General features: G+C 35.6%; 1 protein-coding gene across 1 annotated transcript; it reads right to left on the reverse strand.

The window, feature by feature from the left end:
- Positions 1–1796: 1796 nt before the first annotated feature.
- Positions 1797–17733, reverse strand: ASB17 (ankyrin repeat and SOCS box containing 17). Its single transcript, XM_055401475.2, has 3 exons — positions 17333–17733; positions 4411–4690; positions 1797–2003 (listed from the first exon to the last, which is right to left on the reverse strand). The coding sequence occupies exons 1-3, from the start codon at positions 17731–17733 to the stop codon at positions 1797–1799; spliced, it is 888 nt and encodes a 295-aa protein (XP_055257450.2).
- Positions 17734–21803: the final 4070 nt, after the last annotated feature.

Consider the following 21803-nt stretch of genomic DNA (forward strand, 5'->3'; position numbering starts at 1 on the left):
GCCAGAAAGAAAAACACCAATACAGTATACTAACGCACATATATGGAATTTAGAAAGATGGTAATGATAACCCTGTATGCGAGACTGCAAAAGAGACACAGGTGTATAGAACAGTCTTTGGGACTCTGTGGGAGAGGGTGAGGATGGGATGGTTTGGGAAAATGGCATTGAAAAATGTATATTATCATATGTGAAACGAATCCTCAGTCCAGGTTCGACGCATGATACAGGATGCTCGGGGCTGGTGCACGGGGGTGACCCGGAGAGAGGATAAGGGGCAGAGGGAGGTGGGAGGGTGGTTCAAGAAGTTGAGCACATGTACACCCGGGGCAGATTCATGTCGATGTATGGCAAAACCAACCAATATAATATTGTAAAGTAATTAACCTCCAATAAAAGAAACGATAAATAAACAAAAAAAAATTAAGTGAGTTGTAAGCACACCTGCTTGACCATTTATTTCCCCAGAGGAAAACATTGCCTTTATTACATTAGACACCGAGCAAACCTGCCCTCTGTTCAGAGGGAGCCACTATCTCTATTTTCTAAGACTGCTCACTATACAAGCATCCTTAAAAAAATAGTCAAGAGTAAGGCAATCAGTTCCTCTGCTTATAACCTGAGAGACCCATGGAGAATTTTCTCCTAGTTCTCATCTTCCAACAGTTGACTTCTCTCTAGTTATATTGGAGAAGGCAGTGGCAAGCACAGAGAGCTAAAAAACTGTCATAGAATACATTGTTGCTTTTTTAAGATAACAAGTTCCTTTCTTACCAAAGAGTGTGCAGATTTAACAAAGGTGATATTGGGTCAAAATGGTTTCTTTATTTGTATTAAAATGCATATAATTTGGGGGTGGACGAAATGGGTGAATATGGTCAAAAGGTGCAAACTTTCAGTTATAAGTATGTCCTGAGGATGTAATGTGCAGTGTGGTGTGGCTATAGTTAATATTGTATTGTATATTTCAAAGATGCTAAGAGAGTGGGTTTTGAGTTCTCATCACAAGAAAAATTGTAATGTGTGATGATGGACGTTAACTGGACTTATTATGGTGATTATTTCACAGTAAATAAATTTATTGGATCATTATGTTTATATCTGAAACTCTTTAATGTTTTATGAAACTCTATCTCACTAAAAAAAACTACTGCTAGTCTAGTATTCAGAGGTACCATATACCAAAACACTCAAGCTCCCTGTTGTAATTTAAAGCTAATTATTTCCAGACATAATACATTTCTGTCATCCTACTCCCAGCACTTTAGTTGACTAATTCTTTGCCTTGTATTGTTTGTGACCATGGCTGCTACAGAATTATAAATTCTCTCAAGGAAGGGATCACCTATTAATTTAATTAATTATTCCCTACTACCAGGCACTGTTTTATTTGCAAAGTAACTCAATAAACATTTGTTATTATGAATACAAAATATAAAATAATATTAACCTAACCTAGGACAAACTGATAGTAAAAGCTTCAGAGCTCAGAATAGTAATATAACCAGATTTTTCACAATTAATAAGAATGCTCCAAGGCCAAAATAACTTTTAAAAATGGAATAAAAGGGTAAACCTAAAATGTTATAAAAATGCATATAATTTGTTCCACTATATAGATAAGTAATGGGTACAGCCATATACTGATTTAAAAGTGATTCATTTAGTATGTTATGTGAAAATATATTTTCTAATGGAATGTTCAGTGCAGTAAAAATCTGTGTGAAGTTAATAGTTTATTAACTTCTAAACCATACAGCAGTGAGCATCCTTAAAGAATGCCAAAAAGATGTGCATTAGCTTTCTAAATTCAGATAGTTCTGTAGACGAACAGGAATTAGAAGTGAAAAGATCCCATTTGGGAGCATATTGTTTGTTAGTAGTTGAGCCCTGATGGTTATTCTGCAAAGATGTAACAGTTCACATGGATCTTTGTATCTTGTTGAAGGAATGTAGTCCAGCCAATTTGAAATAATTGGACGTCTTCCTAAACTTAGCTGCATCTAAAGAAAAGAGAAATATTTTAACTTTGTAATATTAATCAATTGATTTGTCCAAATTATAAACACTTTAATTTTTTATTTGAATTCACAGAATTGTATCTTGTTTATTAACCCTTATAATGCTTTTTTTTCCCCCAAAACATGTTTCCCTGAGCCAAGAATTTTTATACTCATTTTATTCACAAAATCACAGATAAAGTTAAATGTCTTTTGTGTCTAAGGACACAAAACATTATTTCTTACCACAGTGAATCTGTGTTTTTAATTTTAGACAGATCATATACTTATGGTTTATTAGCTTCTCCTCTAGAGTGTTATCAATTTGACAATAAACTGAAATTATCTAGGAGACTTTAGAAACTATCAGTGCTGAGGTTCCATTCCTGAATTTCTGATTTAGTTGGTTTGGGGTCCCAGGAGGCTCTAGACAATGCAGTAGATATAAGAAGATGCAGGTTTGTTCCCTGTGTTGGGAAGATCCCCTGGAGGAGGGGACTCCAGTATTCTTGTCTGGAGAATCCCCATGGACAGAGGACCCTTTAGAGGCTATGGTCCATAGGGTCACAAAGAGTTAGACATGACTGAAGCAACTAAGGACACACACACAGACAACATAAATCTGCCAGGTAATTCCAATCATTGTAGTGTAAAACTTCATACTGTTGAATCATGAGAAGATCTGACAAGAGGTCCATCCCCAGGAAGATGACTTTTTAAGGTTTAGTTAAGGTAGCCTTTTAAATGTTTAGTTCTAAAAGACAAATGTTATTAGCCTGATACAGATGTAAAAGTCATCTGCTGTATTACTTCTCTACAGATTGTATGACACTAACTTAAATGATATATAATTTTTCATTAGTAAATAATTTTTAAAAGAATATCTTGTGTATACTCAGCAGTGAGCTTGGTGCTTAGGATAAGTGCTAGGCTACACAAAACAGACATAGTCTCTGGGCTCACAGAACTGTGGTCTAGAAGTAAAGATATCTATATGTATATTTACAATAAAACTGGGAAGTGTGGTAATGCAAAGCAGGTTATTTGAAGTGTTCTGTAAGCTGGTTTATGCCATCTTTCACCTTCTTGCTCAATGCCACTTCACTTATTAAACTGCAGTTGATTGGAATCCAGCTTTAACTGCCATTCAGGCAAAGGTTTTGATCAACTCACTCTATCCTACTACTGATACTGTTCTATTTTGAGTGTACTTCAGGAATAGCATTCACAGAGATGGCTGAGAATCAATATGTCCTATAATAATGGTACAAAACTAACACTGGAAAAGGACAAGCAAATTTCTAAAACTGGTTGCCAAAATGGTTAAAAATTGGTTGCCAAAATGGTGGTGGTGGTTCAGTCACTAAGTGGTGTCCAACTCTTTTTACCCCATGAACTGCAGCCTGCCAGCCTCCTCTGTCCATGGGAATTCTCCAGGCAAGAATACTGGGGTAGGTTGCATTTTCCTTCTTCAGGGGATCTTCCCAACCCAGGGATCTACCCCCATTTCCTGCATTGCAGACAGATTCTTTACCAACTGAGCTACAATTTGACCAATTTTCCCTCCTTACAATTGGCCCAGGGGTGTTTGATTGATATACATAGTTGATGCTTAAGAAAATTAAAGATGCAACAGAATTATATTTCTTAGGAGTTTATTTCTGAATTCACACCTTTAAAGACAAGGAGAATTGCTAGATTCTTTAGCAATGTGACTGGTTTAAATTTATAGGGCTACCTTCTTAAGCAGACTTTTATTTTTTGAAACTAATAAGCTTGATACAGTTTGATGCTAAAACTTGCAGTTCATTTTGACAGGGTGAACATGCCCGTCACATGGTTTGTTTGTTGTTTTTTTCCCCTAAACCTTATCAAGGAGAAACTCTTCATAGTTCTGAGGGATAGATATTTTCAACTGAACAAATATTTAAAGTCTTTATATTTTCATGCTTAAAATTGTTCAGGAATTTTGAAAAGCAAAATATGTTTCTTGGTATGTGATTTTATGTGGGGAGAAGTGCAACTTTTATTTTAAAATATTCTATAGGAAAAGAAGTCTGTTAAAAATTTAATTTGTTGTGATTTTAATAGATATAGAAATCCTAATAAACAGGTTATCATATAATTAGGATATAATAATAACATACATCAACTTAATAAATGCTAAAATAAACTATAAATTTAACTTTTAAAAATTATTTCATATTTAGAAGGTATAAAATTATGAACTAAAAGAGTTAATGTTCAAGATAATTGGAATTCCACTTGTTTTTAAATTATAAGCATATGCTCAGTGATTAATTTTTCACTGGATCCACAGATTTAAAATTAACTTTATTCTTGCCTTGCAGTTCTGTCTTAAACTTGATCAACAATTGAGTCAAAGTGCAAAGTACAATACTTTTCTTACCTCTATTTCCCTGATTGAAATGATGGAAAGCACTCTGGAACAGAGCACTAAACATGTTTTGGCATCTTCCTCGATGTCAACCAATTCATGATCAACCATTATTCTCACTCTTGAAGGGTAGAGCAATATTAACAACACAATGTTGTTAGGTTTTTTTTCTCTTTCTAAGATTCCATATTGCAGGAGTATTTTTAAGATATTGGATTGTCTCGTCTGAGCTACGTAAAGTAGAGGTGTGATGCCACTTAATGGGCTTGGACAGTATACTGGAGTGAAAGTTCTGCAAACCAGACAAACAAACAAGACCTCATTGAATGTAGAAGTAAGAAATGTGGTAAACTCTTTGTCTTAAAATCATAGTATTATCTTAAATAATAAATATCTTAAATAACTCTAATGTAACTTTACCTTTATATATAACATGTCTTAAAAAGAGTTTTACACTCTGAATCTAGGCCAACTTGAAGGTTAAAAAATAAGAAAGCTCCTACTACATACTTAAACCCCCTTTATATCAATCCTGGGTGTTCATTGGAAGGACTGATGCTAAAGCTGAAACTCCAATACTTTGGCCACCTCATGCGACGAGTTGACTCACTGGAAAAGACTGATACTGGGAGGGATTGGGGTGGGAGGAGAAGGGGACAACAGAGAATGAAGTGGTTGGATGGCATCACTGACGCGATGGACATGAGTTTGAGTGAACTCTGGGAGTTGGTGATGGACAGGGAGGCCTGGCGTGCTGTGATTCATGGGGTCGCAAGGAGTAGGACACAACTGAGCGACTGAACTGAACTGATACTTGTAAAAACAAGCAAAAAGATTTACATTGTATGTAAAGTATTTAACTTTAGTGATAGCAATTCTGTTTCTCATTTGAGAAAGCCACAGTGATTAGAAGTAGCATTATGAAACTGATATAGCTCTAGAAAATCTAAAATGGAATAGAAGGACAGACTTTTGTATTTCACTTTTTAATAGAGCAGTATTATGTGACCCTTTTGACATCTTTTTGTTTTTGTTGTTCTTAATCATGTATCAGGCTTGAAATTGAATTGAGTTTGAAAATTAGACTGAAAAAGAAAAAGTGTAACTACCTTAATTCTATTTTTTTCACTTTAATAAAATTAGAATTGGGTTTTCAGGTTGAAGAAATGTAAATTATGATGAGGGCCACATCAGGTTACTCAAGGACAGAATTTAATTTTCCTTCTTCAGTAGAGTTTTGAGAGTTCTCTGAAATCTTGCTTTTCCTGGAGTACTATATGGTGGCTGGACTTGAAAATTTATGCTCCATTATGACAGAAATGAACATTTTATTTTTTCTAAATATATGTAGTTCTTGCAATTGTTTCATTTCATGGACATTTATGTTTGCTATTAAATTGGTCAAGATATGTAGATAGGACATGGTAGAATCAAGCATAGGGGATTGTTTTAATTAATTATCAAGACTTCATTTGGCCAAGTAAACATGGATTTTAGGACTAAAGAAAGGGAAATTTTACTCATAGTCCTGTCTCTGGAATTCTCTTGATTGGTCTAATAAAATACTGATAGAGTCCAAAACCACATACAAACTATAAATATTAGTTTTAGACAATTATGCCTATCAAGGAGAGCATTGTTCAAAAAGAACTTTAGGATTTCAAATAATTAAAATGAGAGGTGACACGATATAATGCCAAAAACAGTAGAAATTTAAAAGTTCTAGTTTCCAGGTTTCAGTTCTAATAAGATGTGTGACATTGGGTAAGTCAGCTTCTTTGGGTCTCCCTTTCCTCATACATTTATTTATGTGTTCATTTGCTCAGGCATTCATTAGCTAATTTATTTAACGCTTGTCCAGAGTGTCCTAAGTACTAGATATTCAGAGATGAAAGATGCTTATTATGGTCTAGTAAGGGAAATAGGCAACTAATTTTAAAAACTTCAATGCAAGATGATAATTGCTAAGATAGAAACATGCTTAAGATACTGTAAAAGCATTGAGGAGAGGCACCAACTCTACCAAGAATACTCATTGCCTGTAGATTATCCTGGCGCTAAGACTTGAATGATTAGTGGATGTTTGGCAATAAAAAGATTGGAAAGAATGTTTCATTTACAGATATAAACCAACATTGGAGTATTGTTATGCAAGAACTTGCTATCTAAAATGTATGTTCTGTATTAGATAAATTCTCTTGTTGATGTGTATTTGGAGTCCTAGAGACCTCCCCTGTGGTTCTTGCCAGGAACTCCAAAAAGTATAGCATGAAAATTACTAGACCAAAGTCTATCTTCAAAGCTTCACTGAGCTCTGAAATGCCAAGTTTTATGATAAAAAAAAAAAAAAGTGCAGTGCAGAATAGCATTTTAGAAATTAAGTAAGATTTTGTTAACACTCTGCCAGTGATACTATCTATATCCTTTTAATTCTATATAAAGTATATATAAACTTTCTCCTAGAGTCATCTCCAGATCAATATTGTCCTGAACATCTCATCTTTTTCACAAATACTTCTAACACATATGCAAAATTCAATTTCTAAACTACCTCTGTATTCTTTCTCCTGATTATTAGTATTCACTTTCCCAAATCACAACTGCCTTCAACTTTTCTATGTTTCTTGGATTTGTGTGAGTTCTTCCCTTCCACTTTCAATTCTGGGACAAGTCTTGCTGATTATATAAGACTCTGTCAAATAAACTCTTTTGCAAAGTCTTCTTTGATTGCCTGATTTTGTCTTACTCCTCATGGCTCTTTGTACATAGCTCCATTAAGCCCTTATCATTTTGGACAACTTGCTTAATGTCTCTAATCTTTCGTTTTCTTATCTTCAAAATAAATGGGTGGGCAAGATAAACTATAAAATTTTAAGTTCTATGGTGCAATGCTTTTTGTCTGTTTAGTATGCTATTATATGCCTAAATGCTTAGAACAATGCTTGGCCCGTAGTAGATCCTCAAGTATATGTTAAGTGATTTTTTTACTATTATCCTGAAAAATATTATTAATTTTTAATTAATTAAAATTAAAATATTTAATTTTAATATTATTAAAATATTATTAATTTATTCTATAGCTTTGGACCTAATAAGATTTTTGGTGAAGTGCAATCACTTAGAATTTTCAAGAACAATCTCTTTTATTCATCTTGCTAACTCTTAAGATATTTAAGAGTCTTATAAGTATGGGGATTCAGGGGACTTAGGGGCAAAAAATTCCATAAGTGGCCTTTTTTAAGATTTAGAGTTATTAGCTGACTTTAAGATATTAAGATTAAGATTACCTGTAGAAGATACTTTGGACCAAAAAATGTTGAAACATAACTAAAACTCAAATAGGTTTAAAATGAGATTTGAATGTCTAGTCTGTACCCAAATGGCATATGATTAATCCTCACGTTTAAAGAGCATGTTATTGTAAACCAAAATTTGCTTAATCTGTACTGACAGTTAATTATAACAGTACTTATATGGATGGAGGGAGGCAAGCAAGTCAAGAATCAGTTTTTAAATGTGAGCTTAATGAACTGAACCCTCTGTATCTTAAAACCTGTCATATACACAGTTATGAAATGGGATATAATATTTCCATAGAGATATGCAGAGAATGATTCTGTTTTGCAGCTATAATAGTTATTTCTAAAAATGTTTCCTAGTATTTCTCTTCTGGTCTGACTCTAATTCAATATATGTTTCTTCACAATAATTTTATCTCTGATATTTGACACAGTTGACTTTCTTGAGATATTTTCCCAAGGCTCAGTGGGACCATTCTCTTTAAGATGCAGCTACCTCTTTGACTATTCATTCTCAACCCTCTTTCACTGATCCCTCTTTCTCTGCCCTTACATCTAAGTAAAGTAAATGTGGTCTTTTGACTAATTTCCAATGACTAACTGTTCTCAGGCAATTTCATCTATGACAGTAACATGAATTACTATCTATTAATTTATTCAACAAATACTTATTAATTGCATACTATATACCAGGCACTCTTTTGGGTACTTGGGATATCAGTTCAGTTCAGTTCAGTCGCTCAGTCGTGTCCGATTCTTTGTGACCCCGTGAATCACAGTACACCAGGCCTCCCTGTCCATCACCAACTCCTGGAGTTCACTCAAACTCATGTCCATCGCGTCGGTGATGCCATCCAGCCATCTCATTCTCTGTCGTCCCCTTCTCCTCCTGCCCGCAATCCCTCCCAGCATCAGAGTCTTTTCCAGTGAGTCAACTCTTTGCATGAGGTGGCCAAAGTATTGGAGTTTCAGCTTTAGCATCAGTCCTTCCAGTGAACACCCAGGATTGATCTCCCCTAGAATGGACTGGTTGGATCTCCTTGCAGTCCAAGGGACTCTCAAGAGTCTTCTCCAGCACCACAGTTCAAAAGCATCAATTCTTCGGCGATCAGCTTTCTTCACAGTCCAACTCTCACATCTATACATGACCACGGGAAAAACCATAGCCTTGACTAGATGGACCTTGGTTGGCAAAGTAATGTCTCTGCTTTTTATGAGTGAACAAAACAAAGATACCTCCTTTCTTGCTAATACAGCAGTGAGGGGAAACAAGCAATACAGAATAAACATAGCAAACAAGATAATTTTATAGTATGTAGAAGTTCTGATAATATTGGTTTCAGGTATACAACATAGTGGTTTGATATTTAAATACATTATGAACTGATCACTACAATTCATCATCTGTTACTGTGCAAAGTTATTACAATATTATTGACTATATCCCTGATGCTGTAAATTACATCCAAATGACTTGTTTTAGAACTTGAAGTTTGTACCTCTTAATCTCCTTTACCTACTTCTCCTAACTCCTAACCCTGTTGCCCTGAAACCAATAGTTTGTATCTATGAGTCTGTTTCCTTTTTTGTTATTGTTCATTTGTTTAGTTTTTTAGGTTCCACGTGTAAGTTAAATCATATAGTATTTGTTTTTCTCTATTTAAATTATTTCACTTAGTGTAATGTCCTCTAAATCTGTTGATGTTGTCACAAATAGCAAGATTTTGTTCTTTTTTATGGATGAGTAATAATCCATTGTATTTATGTGTATATACACAGACATGACTTCTTTATCTACTATGGTTACTTAGGTTACTTCCATATCTTGGCTCCTGTAAATAATGGTGCAATGAACATAGACATGCGTATATCTTTCTGAATTAGTGTTTTCATTTTCTTCACGTAAATACCCAGAAGTGAACTTGCTGAATCCTATGGTAACTCTGTTTTTAATTTTTTGAGGAACCTACATACTGTTTTCCACAGTGACTGCACAGTGTACATTTTCAGCAACAGTGTACAAAGTTTCCCTTCTGTTTTCATGAACACTTATTTGTTGTCTTTTTGATAACAAACATTCTGACAAGTGGGAAGCGATCTCATTACAGTTTTAATTTGCATTTCTCTAATATGTGTGCTATGACCAGAGCTTTCTCTTGGCAAAACTCTATTATTTGCCCTGCTTCATTCTGTACTCCACGGCCAAATTTGCCTGTTACTCCAGGTGTTTCTTGACTTCCTACTTTTGCATTCCAGTCTCCTATAATGAAAAGGAATCTTTTTTGGGTGTTAGTTCTAAAAGGTCTTGTAGGTCTTCATAGAACCATTCAGCTTCTTCATAGTTACTGGTTGGGGCATAGACTTGGATTACCGAGATATTGAATAGTTTGCCTTGGAAATGAACAGAGATCATTCTGTAGTTTTTAAGATTGCATCCAAGTACTGCATTTCGGACTCTTTTGTTGACTATAATGGCTACTCCATTTCTTCTAAGAGATTCCTGCCCACTGTAGTAGATATAATGGTCATCTGAGTTAAATTCACCCATTCCAGTCCATCTTAGTTCTCTGATTCCTAAAATGTCGACGTTCACTCTTGCCATCTCCTGTTTGACCACTTCCAATTTGCTTTGATTCATGGACCTAACATTCCATGTTCCTATGCAATATTGCTCTTTACAGCATTGGACCTTGCTTCTATCACCAGTCACATCCACAACCGGGCGTTGTTTTTGCTTTGGCTCCATCCCTTCATTCTTTCTGGAGTATTTTCCACTGATCTCCAGTAGCATATTGGGCACCTAAATATGGGGGATTTGTCTTTACTTTTTCATAGGCAATGCCAAAGAATGCTCAAACTACCGTACAATTGCACTCATCTCACACGCTAGTAAAGTCATGCTTAAAATTCTCCAAGCCAGGCTTTAGCAATATGTGAACCGTGAACTTCCAGATGTTCAAGATGGATTTAGAAAAGGCAGAGGTACCAGAGATCAAATTGCCAACATCCGGTGGATCATTGAAAAAGCAAGAGAGTTCCAGAAAAACATCTATTTCTGCTTTATTGACTATGCCAAAGCCTTTGACTGTGTGGATCACAATAAACAGTGAGAAATTCTGAAAGAGATGGGCATACCAGGCCACCTGACCTGCCTCTTGAGAAACCTGTATGCAGGTCAGGAAGCAACAGTTAGAACTGCAAATGGAACAACAGACTGGTTCCAAATAAGAAAAGGAGTACGTCAAGGCTGTGTATTGTCACCCTGCTTATTTAACTTATATGCAGAGTACATCATGAGACCCGCTGGGCTGGATAAAGCACAAGCTGGAATCAAGATTGCCGGGAGAAATATTAATAACCTCAGATATGCAGATGACACTACCCTTATGGCAGAAAGTGAAGAAGAACTAAAGAACCTCTTGATAAAAGTGAAAGAGGAGAGTGAAAAAGTTGACTTAAAGTTCAACATTCCGAAAACTAAGATCATGGCATCTGGTCCCATAAATTCGTGGGAAATAGATGGGGAAACAGTGGAAACAGTGGCTGACTTTATTTTTTGGGCTCCAAAATCACTGCAGATGGTGATTGCAGCCATGAAATGAAAAGACACTTACTCCTTGGAAGGAAAGTGATGACCAACATAGATAGCATATTAAAAAGCAGAGACATTACTTGGTCAACAAAGTTTCATCTAGTCAAGGCTACGGTTTTTCCAGTAGTCATGTATGGATGTGAGAGTTGGACAATAAAGAAAATGAGCACTGAAGAATTGATGCTTTTGAACTGTGGTGTTGGAGAAGACTCTTGAGAGTCCCTTGGACTGCAAGGAGATCTAACTAGTCCATCCTAAAGGAAATCAGTCCTTGGTGTTCATTGGAAGGACTGATGTTGAAGCTGAAACTCCAATACTTTGGCCACCTGATGCGAAGAGCTGACTTATTTGAAAAGACCCTTATGCTGGGAAAGATTGGGGTGGGAGGAGAGGGGATGACAGAGGATGAGATAACTGGATGGCATCACCGACTCAATGGACATGGGTTTGGGTAAACTCAGGGAGTTGGTGATGGACAGGGAGGCCTGGCGTGCTGCTGTAACATGATGATGTTACAGAGTCGGACATGACTCAGTGACTGAACGACTGAATATGTGTGTGCACGTGCACGCTGCTGTTAGTGATGTTGAGCCTCTCTTCATGTGTGTAAGCCATGTGTATGTCTTCCTTGGAAAAACACCTTTTGGATCTCTAGCCATTTTTCAAAATTTTATTTTTATAATATTGAGTTCTTTACGTGTTTTTTATATTAACCTCTGATTGGATATATTGTGCATATCTCCCCTTACTCAATAGGTTGCCTTTTCATTCTGTTGATGCTTTCCTTTGCTTTCCAAAAGCTTTTTTAGTATGATGTAGTTCCAGCTGTTTGTTTTTGCTTTTGTTGCCTTTGCCTGAGGATAAGTATATAAGAAAATATTGCTAAGACTGATGTAAAATTATGTACTGCCTCTGTTTTCTTCTATAAGTTTTATGATTTCTGGTCTCATGTTTCAGTTTTAAATAAATTTTGAGTTTATTTTTGTATATAGTGTAACAATGTGGTCAGTTTGTGTGTAGCTATCCTATTTTCCCAACACCATTTGTTGAAGAGGCTGTCTTTTCCCCATTGTATATTCTTGCTTCCTTTGTTATAGGTTGATTGACCATAAAAGCATAGGCTTATTTTTGGACACTCTGTTCTCTTCCATTGATGTATGTATCTTTTTTTTAATGCCATTACTATACAGTTTTGATTACTATAGCTTTGTAGTATAGTTTGAAATCAGGGTGCATGATACCTCTTGCTTTTTTCTTCTTTATCAAGGTTGCTTTGGCTGTTGATGATCTTTCATGGTTCCATACAAATGAAGCAAGGAATGTAAGCAGACGTTAGAAGCTGGCAAAAGCAGCTAATGCCTCTAGCTAGAGCTTCCAGAAGGAATCTGCCTTGTGACATCTTGATATGAGCCATTGTAGCCTCATTTTGGACTTTTGATCATCAGAAATATAAAATAATAAATTAATTTTAAGCCGCTAAGTTTGTGGCAGTTTGTTACAGCAGCAAAAGGAAACTAATACAATCATCAACCAGTCTCAAATTTTATAAATCTAAAGATTAACTCTTCTTCCTCTTTCATTCTCTACTTCTGATCACCTACTGTAATTCTGGTTATTCTGTTTAGTAATATCTCTTCTTTTCTCATTGCTATTGTTTTAGTTTAAGTTCTCATTGTAATATACCTGGAATGTTGTGATAGCAAAAGGTGGCTAGGGGATGTGTGTGTGGAGTGGTGGTAGTAGAGCAGAATTAGTTCTTCCTCCCAAATTATTATAAATACACATATAATCTTAGTTAGCATACTGTGCATGCTCTGCAAATTCAGCTTCAAGCAACTCCTCTAACCACCTCCCTCTTTGCAATCAGATGTGTCCCTCAACCTTTTCTACATAGAAATTCTGGAACTGCTGTTGTACGGAGTGATTGAGCAGTCTACTAACTGGTCTGTCTGCTCCAGCTGCAGCCTTTCTTCCCACAATCAAGTCTTCAGATGGGAGCTGATTAATCTTTTCATACTACAATCCTGATCTTCACTGACTGGGCATCACCATGGTGTAAATTTTAGATTTCTTAGTATGGCCTACAAAATCTTTCATAGTTTCACTTTTAGGCCTTATTGCTCACTATTACTTGATTTCCATCTCATTCTCTAGCAGTTGCTGAGCTGCCTGTAGTCAATGGATAAAATGTGTTTGTGTCTCTCTTGGCTTTAGTCAGTCTCTTTCTGCCTAGATTACATTTCTTCAAGGGAAAGACAGGGAAAACTCTTTTATCTTTTAAAAATCAATTTAAGACACCACTTCTAAAGAGCCTTCTAGATATCTGCTCCTCCCCAATAGTGTTAACAATGTCGTGTTCTTTCTACATGTATATAGTTCTGTTTCTGAACTTATAGTGTAATTATTCTTTTCATGGCCTGCTTACCAGTCTGTGAGCTCTCCAAAATCAGGAAATATATCTACTTTGTTTTTGTATCCCCCAAAAATAACACAATGCCTAGTACATAGAAAATGCTAAATACTTGCTATTATCTTAACTGAATGATATTATCTCTCTTTAACCACTTACATTCTGTCATACAGTAGCATTTATTTTTGCTATAATAAATGAGCAAAAATAAAATGAACAAACTTTAAGTTCTTTTCCCTTGCTAATTCTGTCTTTTTTTCCCCCAGGGTCCTATTTATACACTTTACGATTGTATTGGGGAAATCATCAAACTGTAGTGTATACAAGGGGAGGTGACCAAAGAGTGATGTTGTTATATAAATAAAGAACAACAGATAATAGGAAACTTAAGATATTCTTTATGGGGACAAAATAACTATGTTCAAATATTTGAGAGGTTTTCATATAGGAGACAGAATGAGTAGACTTTGTCCTTTATATTTCTGGGGGCAGAGTTGGAGAAATGGAGACAGAATTCAGTGCATTATGAGAAAGAAGAATCTAATGACACTGTATAAAAATTCACTTTTCATCTAATGCAATCTTGATTAACCACTTGCTATGTATCTGGATAGTTCTAGGCACTGAGGATTCACTATTGAAGAAGTAGTCAAACTTCCTCCTTTCATGGAGCATTTTTTTTTTTTTTTTTTGCCACACCACATGGCATGTGGGATCTTAGTCTTTCAACCAGGGATCACACTTGCACCCCCTGCATTTGAAGTACAGAGTCTTCTCTGTGCTCCAGGAGGAAGCTTGGCGCTTACATTTAGCAAGAGTATATAGTGGACAACCAATACATGGTTGGAATATAGTATTCAAGGAAGAGTGACATAAGAATAGATTTGGGAGGTTGGATTTGGGGATAGATTGTATGGGAATTTTTAAAAATGGATATTGATTTTGAAAATTTTTCTACTGGTAGTTAGAAAACTTTGGATGATTTTAAACATGGGTGGTATGGTCTATTTTACATTTTTTTTTTTTATTTGCATTTTTAAAAGGTCACTCAGGCTGCTGCTTCAAGAATGGATTGTAAGAAGGAAGAATGGAAGCTGGAAGATTTCTAGTAGGAGTCTTTTGGAGTTGTCTAGGTAAGAAGTAATGGTGGCTTCTCCTAGTTTAGGAATGGAGGAGATGAAAAGTATAACAAATTGGGATATATTTTAGAGATAAAGTCAAAAAGATTTGCTGATGTTTTGTGAAAGAAAGAGAAGAAACAAGAATAAGTCCTAGATTTCTGACCTGAGCAACAGAGGCTGTTAATCTAGTGGAGAATTCAAGAGAAGCAGAAAGTTGGCAGGCAGAGGGTAACTTAGATCAATACTCTGTTTTGTTTCTGTTAAATTTCAGATGTTGAGCCGATAGCCTAATATAAGAGGAGTCGGGCTCAGAGGAGAGGTCAGGACTGGAGATAAAGATTTAGGAGTCATTGACATATGCTCATATTTAAAGTCGTGGGACTGGGTAAAATCTTTGAGAGGAAAGTGGATAGCTAGAACAGAGACGGGTCCCTGGTAAAGGAATGGTTTATCTCAGGAATACTACTAGCTTTATTCAATACTACTAGCATTGTTCAAGCAGAGACCAGATGAGCAGCAACCAGAGATACATTATGGGAGTTGTTGTCCAGGAAGAGGGGATGGGGGAGGTTTGTTAATGAATTCTTAGGTTCCATTTGAATTTAAAGTCCTGTGACTCTGAAAGATCCAAAAAGCTGTGGTACATAGAATTGGTCTGTAATGTGTTTTACCTTGAGGATGCATCTAAGTCAAAATATATCAATCTTAAAACAATTTATCAAAACAGTTGTTAATGGCACACTCTTATGTCCCACTGTGTGTTTCTTTTTCATTTCCTGTTCTTTCTTTTCAGTTTTCCCTTCTTGCCCCTCCACTCCCCCATTAACCTTTCTTACAAACTTAATCCTCTCTTCCTCTGTTTAATTTCATTTTTCTTTCCTATGGGCCTGTCAGGGATACACAAAGGCATTACTTAGTCCAGTTAGTGATATTCATTGTTAGAAGCTGCTGATCTCTGCTATAGTTACATATATAATGGCCCTTAAAACAACCAAAAAGTGCTATTTTGGAGTTTTATTTATTGATATTGCAGAATTCAGCTCTCAGTTTTTGTACTTGGGTTATTATTGGTTATTATTAAGGAAAATAATCTAGTGGTTCTCTAACACCACATAGGATCCCATAATACACAATCAAGAAAACAACACTTCTTCAGGCAGAATTGAAATTGGCTTAGTCTTAAACTGATCTTATCTGTCTTATTTTTCATTACATACATAGTTCTATCATTGTGCTAAGTACAGTGTCTCATATATAGTAAGGTGATAAATATTTTGTTGAATGAGTGAACATATGCATATCTATTCTGTTCATTAGATATTCAAATGAATATCTAAAACCAAAAAGTAAATTGGAGTTAGTGCAAAGTATATTAAAAAGCAGAGACATTACTTTGCCAACAAAGGTCCGTCTAGTCAAGGCTATGGTTTTTCCAGTGGTCATTTATGGATGTGAGAGTTGGACTGTGAAGAAAGCTGATCGCCAAAGAATTGATGCTTTGAACTGTGGTGTTGGAGAAGACTCTTGAGAGTCCCTTGGACTGCAAGGAGATCCAACCAGTCCATTCTAGAGGAGATCAATCCTGGGTGTTCATTGGAAGGACTGATGCTAAAGCTGAAACTCCAATACTTTGGCCACCTCATGCGATAAGTTGACTCACTGGAAAATACTCTGATGCTAGGAAAGGTTGGGGGCGGGAGGAGAAGGGGACGACCGAGAATGAGATGGCTGGATGGCATCACCGACTCTGTGGACATGAGTTTGAGTGAACTCTGGGAGTTGGTGATGGACAGGGAGGCCTGGCGTGCTGTGATTCAAGGGGTCGCAGAGAGTCGGACACGACTGAGTGACTGAATTGAACTGAACTGAACTGAAGTAACTTTAAAATCTGTATTACAGGCTACAAACAGGTCATGTTAGATATTTTATTCTGATAAGATTCTCAGTAGTATTCATTAGCTAGATTGCCATGTTTAGATTATGTGAAAATGTGATTCCATAGCAGATTGAATCAGGTACTTGACTTTCACTGTAGTCAACTTTGGGGAATTTGATGTCAAATTTGCCAATGATATTAACATAAAAAGAGAATTATTATGTTTAATAAGTATTACTAAGTGAATATGTGTTTATACTGAATTATACTTTGGAAGTCAGTTTATACACATGATATTATAGGCAAACATTCTCAGTATTCTTAAAAAGAAGAGATCACAGCATTCCAAACCAATGTCTTTGACTAATTACAGAAATCTAGGTTGTCTAACGTTGCATTATCTTGAGCGCTAATATGTAAGCTCTATAGAGCAAACCACTAGTAATTTATTGACACATAATAATGTACATATAGGCAAAATTCTATTGAATAAATAATGAAGGAATGAACAAATGAATGGACAATCAAGTCAGGATTCCTTATATAGTCACTATGCATATACATTTTAGAAAAAAAAGAGTAGTATAATCCCTTGAAATGTTCTCCTCTTATGTTGAAAATATAGGTGATTATTACCTCCATATCAGTGCCAGGTTACAACTTCTGTCTTGAACATAGTCTTTTGTCTTCTTGAGAAGCAGCTCCACAAAGTCAGGATTACCTTTTCTGGCAAAAACCCAGTACAGAATTGTATTCACACATATTTCAGTAAATTCAAAGTTAAAATTTAGTTCGAAACGGCATCTTGATTTTTCCACAAATGCAATGTAATCTGAGAGTAGTGTATCAAATCCTTCCAAGTCGACGTACCTCAGAATTTTCGCCAGTGTTCTATAAACTCTGGGCTCATAGCACTGATATCCCCACTGATGCAAAACCTGCAAGGATGGTCTTTTAAAAACTTTGTCAACGAGATTACAGAATATATTGCTTCGTGGGCAAGAAGTCTTACAACATAATTTAGAAGATTTACTCATTGCTATTTGAGGCAATGATATAAAATCACAGGAAGTCATACTGTAACCCTTCAGTTACATATTTTGATAATATGGTAGACTTTACTTCACAAACAGGAAGTGCCCTTTAAACTGTAGCCAGAAAAAAAAAAATCATGTGAACCATTACCATCAAGTACTGATGACATCACAATAGATGGAGATCTGTCATCAGTACAGGTCAGAAATTTGGGATTTTAAATGTAACTGACAACTTTTGGGAAAGACATATTGGAAATGGCATGTGGGAGAGATAAGATATGATATTTTTAACTTTCTAAGAATTCACTTCAAGCTAATAGTATGTTTATCAAGTGCTAAAACCCACAGTCTACACATGAGACAAAATAGTATTAATGATCGGATTTATTATTCTTTTTAGGATATAATATAACAGACAGTGATAGAATGAAAAAGTTCAGTACTATTGTTCTCATGTTCTGCATGAGGACTGCATATTCTCACTTAATCTTCATGGAATATTTCCCCTATTTTATAATTGAGGAAACTAAGGCTAAAATAGGTTAAGAGATCTGCCAATAGGTACTGTATTCTCAGAGAGAAAAGATGTCATACAATATTAAACAAAATTTAGAAACTTTTATATTTATGAGATCATTCCTCTATATATTATGTAGAATATATACAGTGGGGTGCATTAAAAGTACTTCAGGCTTATTTTGGCATTCTTGTCTCAGTAAAGCAGAAGTAAGATTGTTTTATCATTATTTAGTAGTTAGTGCTTCAGCCACCTTTCTGTTAAATTTAACAACCTTGGGTGTATTTATTAACAATTTTAAGGGTACTTAAGTGTTTCCTTTTTCTTTTGCATATTTTTCTTTACATAACATGAATGATGTCTCTTTAGTGAAGGAAATTATAACTTTAGGCTTACTATTATAATATACTTCCACTAATATTGTATTTTGTAAAATCCAAACTCTCTTTAGCATAAAAACCTAATAACTATTATCATCTTTCTAAAAACCAAGAGTTTTGTTGTTTTCCTCTACTTTCTTTTTCTTCTTTTTCCTACTTCAAAAAACACATTTTTAACTGAACTATTTTGATTTCTTAGTAATACTACACATAAAGATTGTATTAACTAAAAATTAAAACATTATAGAGCCAGTGAAAGTCCCTCAAGATAAACATATTAGCAGTTTTCTATGGAGCTGTTTAAATATTTTTATTCTTATGTATATAAATAGATGTATTATTATATACTTTGTTCTTTTTATATGGGAAATATGTATAACTGGTTCTATGAACTGATTTTTATTTATATAACAATATATCTCAGGTACTTTATAGGACCATATATAATAGTAAACTTTTATGTTCTTCTTAGTATGTATTAGGTACTATTTTAAATACTGTCTATATTAACTCCTTTAATCCTTCCAGTAACTGCATTTCACAGATAAGGAAGCTGAGATGTAGCGCTTAAGTGACTTACCCATGATGTTATGTTTAGTACATAGTAAATCTGGAATTTGAACCCAGGCAGGATGGGAATGGGCTTCCCTGGTGACTCAGATGGTAAAGAATCTGCCTGCAACACAGGAGACATGGATTAGATCTCTGAGTCAGGAAGATTCCCTGAAGAAGGGAATGGCTTTCCTCTTCCAGTATTCTTACCTGGAAAATCCCTAGGACAGAGGAGCCTGGCAGGTTACAGTCCATGGAGTGGCAAAGAGTCGGACATGACTGAGCCACTAATAATTTTTCACTTTCAGGATGGGAATAGAGGCTTCACTTCTTTCTCCTGCTTCTCCAAAAGAGAAATTCCTTTCCATTTTCATGGCTGATTCATGGACAGAAGTCAAGAAACAAGAACTCTGCAGTTATATCTCAAAAAATATCAATAAACAGTTGGTAGATTAACCCTGTTTTGTAAAAAAAGTGTTATTATTAAAGAAGTAATGGGTCAGGAAGATTCCCTGGAGAAGAGAACGGCTACCCACTCCAGTATTCTTGCCTGGAGAATTCCATGAACAGAGAAGCCTGGCGAGCTACAGTCTATGGGGTCACGAACGAGTTGGGCACAACTAAGTGTCTAAGGAAGGAATAATGTGTATCTCTGCATGTATAAATTTTGAGTGATTTTTCCCTTTATAATGTTGTTTATGGTTTGAATGTCTGATTATGTTTTTATAATAAAAAGTAGTAGAATCATTTTCATTTTGAATATAATAACCAGACATATTAAGTCAAAACTGATGATACTGCATTAGTTTAAAAAGATGTTTAATTACAACCACTATTAATGGTAAACATCAAAAACAGGTTCAGTGCACAATCTGCTGATTAATAGTAATATTAATAAATAGTATTTATTGAGTTCTTATGTACTTAGACTATACAAGTGCTTTACATGCATTTTCCCATTTAATCTTCCTAGTTCTCTATTATTTAATCTCTATTTTATGGTAGAGGAACCTTTGATTTAGATTGGTTAAGCTACTTGCCAGAGTCATGTAGTTACTGAGTAGCAAAGATTTGAACCAAAAATGAGTCCACAGTCCATATCCTTTGTCTCTGTGCTCGGCTGCTTTCAGACTTGAGTATAACTTCTGTGCCAGAGTATAGCTTATATGTTCTCATTTTCATGGAAAATCCCTCAATAGAATCATTAGAAGTCAATGACACTGAAAATATGTTCAGCAGCTTTTATAAATGTCCCGATTTAAAGAAAAATGTTCCGTATGTTTGTTGGATCTCCTTGCAGTCCAGGGGACTCTCAAGCATCTTATCCAACACCACAGTTCAAAAGCATCAATTCTTCAGCGATCAGCTTTCTTCACAGTCCAACTTTCACATCCATACACGACCACTGGAAAAACCATAGCCTTGACTAGACGGACCTTTGTTGGCAAAGTAATGTCTCTACTTTTTAATATGCTGTCTAGGTTGGTCATAACTTTCCTTCCAAGGAGTAAGCGTCTTTTAATTTCATGGCTGCAATCAGCAAGTTATGGCCAACCTAGATAGCATATTAAAAAGTAGACACATTACTTTGCCAACAAAGGTCCTTCTAGTCAAGGCTATGGTTTTCCAGAGGTCATGTATGGATGTGAGAGTTGGATTATAAAGAAAGCTGAATGCAGAAGAATTGATACTTTTGAACCGTGGTGTTGGAGAAGACTCTTGAGAGTCCCTTGGACCGTAAGGAGATCCAGCCAATCCATCCTAAAGTAGATCAGCCCTGGGTGTTCATTGGAAGGACTGACGTTGAAGCTGAAACTCCAACATTTTGGCCACCTGATGCAAAGAGATGACTCATTTGAAAAGACCCTGATGCTGGGAAAGATTGAGGGCAGGAGGAGAAGGGGATGACAGGATGAAATGGTTGGATGGCATCACTGACACAATGGACATGGGTTTGGGTAGACTCCAGGAGTTGGTGATGGACAGGGAGGCCTGGCGTGTTGCAGTTCATGGGGTCATAAAGAGTTGGACACGACTGAGTGACTGAACTGAACTGATTTATCTTATAACTGAAAGTTTGTTCTTACTTATTTATCTTGTAACTGAAAGTTTGTACCTTTTGACTGCCTTCATCCAATTCATTCTCCTGCCTGCTGCCTCTAGCAACTACAAATCTGCTCTTTTTTTCTAGTTTGTTTTTGAAGTATAATTGACCCACAAAACTATGCTAGCTCATTTTACACAAAATAGTGATTCAGTATTTCAATATGTTTCAAAATGATCACCACAATACATCTAGTTTTGATCTGTTACCATAGACACATACAACATAGTTATTGATTAAATTCCCCATACTATATATTTTATACCCATGACTCATTTATTTTGCAGCTAGAAGTTTGTACCTCTTAATCTCCCTTTCCTATTTCTTTCCTTCTCCCCTGCTGGCAACAGCCTGTTTGTTCTGTATCTGTAACTCTTTCTGTTTTGTTATGTTTGTTCATTTGTTTTGTTTTTTTAGAATCCACATGTAAGTGAAATCATACAGTATGTCTTTTTCTTCCTGACTTATTTCACTTAGACTAATACCCTCTAGGTTCATCCACACTGTGGCAAGTGGA

This window comes from Moschus berezovskii, chromosome 4 (genome assembly GCF_049115385.1).
Source record: "Moschus berezovskii isolate FMDL1 chromosome 4, NW_MosBer_1.0, whole genome shotgun sequence".
NCBI classification, from domain to species: domain Eukaryota; kingdom Metazoa; phylum Chordata; class Mammalia; order Artiodactyla; family Moschidae; genus Moschus; species Moschus berezovskii.